Below are 5,281 nucleotides of genomic sequence, written 5' to 3' on the forward strand. Positions count from 1 at the left end.
CTATCGCTCGAGGAGCTGCGGCAGCCCCTGGATCCCTGGGAATGTCCAAGGCCAGGCTGGACACTGGGGCTTGGATCCACCTGGGATGGTGGGAGGTGTCCCTGCCCATTGATGGGGTGGAGTGGGATGATCCTAAAGTCCCTTCCAACCCAAACCATTCCGGGATTCTGTGCCCTCGCTCCATCCCCAAGCTGTGGCTGATTTGGGATATCCCTGGTTGCTGCTGCTGCAGGAATTTGGGATCACACCTTAGCCTGGCACCAACCTCTGGGAATCTCCTGACCCAGCAGCAAAACTTTCCCCTCAGAGCTGTCTCCATAACGTTTCTTTTCCCAGGAATATCCTGGACTCGGATAACTACAGCCCCATCCCGGTGTCAAATGAAGAAGTTTATAAGAAAATCGTTGGACAGTTCCCATTCCAGGATGCTGAACTTGAAAAGGTAAAGCTTGGAAAGGGGAAAGTGGCCTGGCCTGGCTGCTGGGGCAGGAGAACCTCGCACCCTTTGTGGGCATTGAGAACTGCACATGGAAGGCTCTGAAAAACCCCAAATCAACCCCCCCAACCCAAATAAAGAGTAAAAGAGAAAGGAAAACACTGGGGAAGAACATTCCATGGGATGCATTTCTCCTGGTGTGGGTGAGGGACGTGTGACTTGTGTTCCTCTCGGGGGGCTCTGTCACAGCTGAGCAGCCCTGGCAGCACACAGGTGGAAGTATCCACTTCCCTTGGCATTTTAGTCCCATTTTATGGACCCTGGGATTGATTTATTGGTTTTAGTCTCGTATTTAGAGGAAGAAGAGCCCCAAAAAGTGGTGGATCTTGGCCTTTGCACGAGTGTGTGCTTGGAAAACCAAAGTGTGTCCAGCTGTCCCCTAAATCCTAAATCCTGCTTGGCCTCGTGCTCCACACCTGGCAGCCACCAAATCCACCCCTGGTGATCCCAGTCAAGGGTTCAGATTTCTGTGTCCTGCCCCAAAATTCAGTCCTGGGGTTCAGCTCCTTGCTGCTTCTCCCTGCACCTCCCAGCCTGGTGTGTGCTGGGGGTGAAAGCTGCAGCAATTTGGTGTTGGAAAATCCGTTTCCTCCCGGCTTTCGAGGCCATTGGGCAGCACCTGGAGGGGGTGAGCAGGAAAACGCCTCGTGCATGGTGGGGGGAGGAATTCCAGGTGTTCCCAGCGAGGGAGGGGAAGGGAGTTGGGAGAGGGAAGGAGGGAATGAGGGTCCTGGTGTGCTGCAAATCTCCTTCCAGCCCCAAATCCCACACATGGCTCCAGGTGCCATTAGTGATTATCTGCTCTTTCCCTTGGCTGAAGCGTTTGTATAAGCCAGCATGAATCCCAGAATTCCTCTGCCTGCCTGGAACACACCGCTGGGAGGCGGGAAATTCCTTCCCTCCCTCTGGAATTCTCTCCTGTGTTTTGCAGCAACCCTTCCCGAAGAAGTTCCCCTTCTCGGAGTTCGTGCCCAAGGTTTACAGCCAGATCAAGGAGTTCATCTACGCCTGCCTGAAGTTCTCCGAGGACCTGCACCTCAGGTGGGAGATGTTGTTTGCACTGATTTAAAATCTGGATTCTCTTCCTCACCCTTTGGATGGACCCAGTCCAGGCTGGAAGTGGCCTTGAAGCAGTGGGATCTTGGCTGGCCAAGGTCTTCTCCTGTAGGGGAAGATCCCAGGGTGCTTTGGGCTGGAAGGAACTTTCAGGATCATCTCGTTCCAACCCATCACAGGGACACTTCCCATGATCCTGGGATGCTCCAAGCCTCCTCCAGCCTGGCCTTGGACACCTCCAGGGAATTCCACACTCCCAGGCCAGTCCCAGTTGTGTGAGAAGTGAGGGGCTGTTTTCTCCAAGGCGTTTCTGCATCATTATTTAATAAATAAATGAAGCCAGGTGTCTGCAGAAAGGTTGTGATGGCCACTGGTCACCACCAGGGCCTGCTGGAACATCTCAGATCCCCCCAGGCCTCCCCTCGCTGTCCCCCAAGGAATGGGAATTCTGTGGCTCCATGAACTTGTTGTCAGGAGGGCTCTGAGGGTTGGATTTTCGGTCATGAACGAGTTTCGGCTGCCGGTTTCATGCTTTTGTTTTTCTCGTTTCTTCGGGGAGTTTATACACAAATAATGTGTTGGGTTTTTTTTTTTTAAAGCCTGTAAAATATTCTGTGTGTTTACCCTCCCTGCTCCATCCCGAGGTGCTTTGATGCTTGTTTCACCCGTGTGTACGTGTGTGAGGCTGGAAACCAACGGGGTCTGCCAGGAGCTGCCAGTTGGGGCTTTGGGTTTGCATCAGCAGCGTTTGCAGCTCGGGAGAGGTTTAAAAATGAAGGACGAGGTTTTGGCTGGAAGGGTTCATCCTCCTTGCCTTCCCTGGTGTCTTGGTTTTTGAGACAAAACTTCAGGAGGAAACACTCCAGAATGAGTGTTCCTCCCCTTTTCCTCCGTCAGTGAGAAAAATGGGTCACAAGGAGTGAAAGTGGGAAAAAGAAACCAAACTCTTTATTAACACACCAACAAAACAGGGCAGAACAGGATAAAAAAACACCTCAAAATACAGCAAATTCCCAGAGAGGGAACAGACACCCAGGCTCGGACCAGCAAGGAGGGAAGGGAGGCAGTGAGGCAAGGGAAGGGAAGGGAAGAAAGAACAAGGAAAGAAACCCAACAGAACCTTTTCCCAGCTAGCTGGGACACAAAGGAAACCCAGACAGCAGCAGGGTGCTCCCCTTGGGCTGAGCCCTTCAGCTGCCCCTCGGATCCCCGGGTCCATCCTAAAGGCACAGCGGCCCTGGGCACTGAGCGGACGGGGAAGGAATAAAGCGGCTCCACAGCCTCACCCCAGGGCACCTGGGCAAGCAAGAGGCTGCACTGGGGTGGGCAAGTTCCACCTCCTTGGGAGCTTCGTGTCCTGGCCGTGACCTGGCACTGGAGCTACTGGAGGCAGCTGGGAGAGCTGGGAATGTTGCCCTGGAGAAGGGAAGGAGCCAGGGAGAGCTGCGAGCCCCTTGCAGGGCCTAAAGGGGCTCCAGGAGAGCTGCAGAGGGACTGGGGCCAAGGGCTGGAGGGCCAGGAGGCAGGGAATGGCTTCCCAGTGGGAAAGGGGAGCTTGGGCTGGGATGTTGGGAAGGAATTGCTGGCTGGGAGGGTGGGGAGGGGCTGGGCTGGAATTGCCAGAGCAGCTGGCCCCTGGATCCCTGGGAATGCCCAAGGCCAGGCTGGACACTGGGGCTTGGATCCCCCTGGGATGGTGGGAGGTGTCCCTGCCCATGGGATCAAGATGCTCTTTAAGATTCCCACCCAACCCATTCCATGCTTGCCCCGTTGCTGCTGTGGAGCTGGGACAGCTGTGGGACCTCAGCGCTGTTCCGGTTCGTGCCCCAGGCTCTCCAGGATTTTCCCTCTCTCCGTGGTGCCAGGGGTGCCGATTTGGAGAGGCCCTTTCCCTGCGGGTCCTGCCACAGCCCTCGTTGGTTTTTTGGGAGCTCAGGAGTTTCTCCCACCACGTCCCATCCCAGTCTGGCCCTGGTGGCAGCTTCTCCTCTCTGGTGGCTCCCTGGGCTCGTAACCCCGGGGTCACTGTGGCCCCTCTCCCTCTGCAGAGCCGGCACCTCGCTCTGGTTGCCCAGGGATGCTGCTGCCCCCAGCCCTCCCTGCGCAGCTCCGTGCCCTTCCCCGTTGCCGGCATGATTGCCTTTGGCAGGCCAGGGAGGAGAAGTGTCCCCTTGGGTCCCTCCCGGGGCTCCCCCTGGACCCCTTATTAAAATTCCTTTCCACATTGGATTTTCCAGCCCTTTCGGAGCAGTGGGGGGAGGGGAGCCCCTCTCTGGCTCTCAGAGCCAAACATTTGGAATATTTCTCTGCAAACCCCTGTTGACACTTTCTTCATTTCACCCTGACAGCTTGAATTAGGTTTTATTAGGAAGCTTGGCTACAAAGCCGGCAGCAAGTTCCCTTTTCTCCTCCCTTTCTTTTTTTTCCTGGCCTTGTCATTTACGGAGCACCCCGGAGTGCCGGGGGTCAGCCCGTCAGTCACAGGGGCCTGGAGGTCACCGCAGCTGCCACGGGATCTGGGACAGGAGCTGTCATTATCCCAGACAGTTCCCTTCAAGCCTTTTCCTGCGCAGCACAGCCCGTGGCGGAAAGTGCAGCTCCTATTTTATTATTTTATTTTTTTTTTCCCCCTAATTATTTTGTTAAAGCAGCTCCTTGTATTTGTTGGATGGGAGGGTTCTCCTTTTTGTGTGGAAGTTATTTCACTTGAGGAAAGTTCGGAGCTCCGGGTGTGTTTGTAGGGCTTGGAATTTTTGTTGTTGGCTCTATTAATTGGGTTAGAGCGGGAAAACCTCCTTTATCTCCTCAGCACTTTTGTCTTTTTGCAAGTTGAGTTCATCAGGTTGTCTTTCAAAGCATCCCCTCGCTTGTTCCTGTGGAATTTCCCATTGGAAAGTAGGGAAGATCTCTGGGAAGCCATGGGTGAAGGATGGGATGGATCAGCTCTAATCCACCACGACTTGGGTTGGGTTTGGGTTGGGGTTTTCTGCAAACAAAGCCCCAGTCCTGGAGGAACTTGGGATACAAAGTGCAGGGACACCTCCCACTGTCCCAGCTGGATCCAAGCCCCAGTGTCCAGCCTGGCCTTGGGCATTCCCAGGGATCCAGGGGCAGCCCCAGCTGCTCTGGCAATTCCAGCCCAGCCCCTCCCCACCCTCCCAGCCAGCAATTCCTTCCCAACATCCCATCTAACCCATTCCTGCCCCCCACTTGATTCATCCCAACACCCCCCACTTTCCTCCCGGGATAACTTCCAGGTTGGCTTTCGTTTCCCACGTCAATCCCTGGTTTGTGACGTGGCCCCTGTGTCAGGTGGAGCAGGAGAAGGAAACAAAGGTCAGGGGCTCGATTTACCGGGAGCTTGAAGTTACTGACACTTCCCAGCCTTCCCGCTGGGAATTCCCTCTCCCGCCTCTCACTGCAGGAGACAATTCCTGGTGCTGTCAGAGCTAATCCAGAGCCAAGCACAGATCCAAGGAGCCTCTGGCAGGGTGGGTTGGCAAAACCTCCTGGGGAAAGGAGAGATGACACCATGGCAGGGCCGAACCCCCAAATTCCAGCAGTGCTGTCATTCCAGACCCCTGGGAAAGGGCAGGAATGGGGTGCAGGAGCTTCCAGTTTGATGTTCCAATGCTGGAGGCAGGCTGGGAGAGCTGGGAATGTTGCCCTGGAGAAGGGAAGGAGCCAGGGAGAGCTGCGAGCCCCTTGCAGGGCCTAAAGGGGCTCCAG

The 5,281-nt window shown here is 55.3% G+C and overlaps 1 protein-coding gene across 8 annotated transcripts in view; it reads left to right on the forward strand.

Moving 5' to 3' along the window:
• EXOC6B (exocyst complex component 6B) overlaps nucleotides 1-5,281 on the forward strand; it is a 234,165-nt gene that overhangs the window by 121,185 nt on the left and 107,699 nt on the right. For all 8 annotated transcript variants that reach the window (XM_017737381.1, XM_017737385.1, XM_017737387.1 and 5 more), the window contains 2 exons: nucleotides 337-442; nucleotides 1,428-1,537. In XM_017737381.1, the coding sequence (XP_017592870.1) occupies nucleotides 337-442; nucleotides 1,428-1,537 (216 nt within the window). The remainder of the gene's footprint in view (nucleotides 1-336; nucleotides 443-1,427; nucleotides 1,538-5,281) is intronic.

The sequence above is a fragment of the Corvus brachyrhynchos genome, unplaced genomic scaffold, assembly GCF_000691975.1.
Source record: "Corvus brachyrhynchos isolate BGI_N302 unplaced genomic scaffold, ASM69197v1 scaffold85, whole genome shotgun sequence".
Taxonomy (NCBI): Eukaryota; Metazoa; Chordata; class Aves; order Passeriformes; family Corvidae; genus Corvus; species Corvus brachyrhynchos.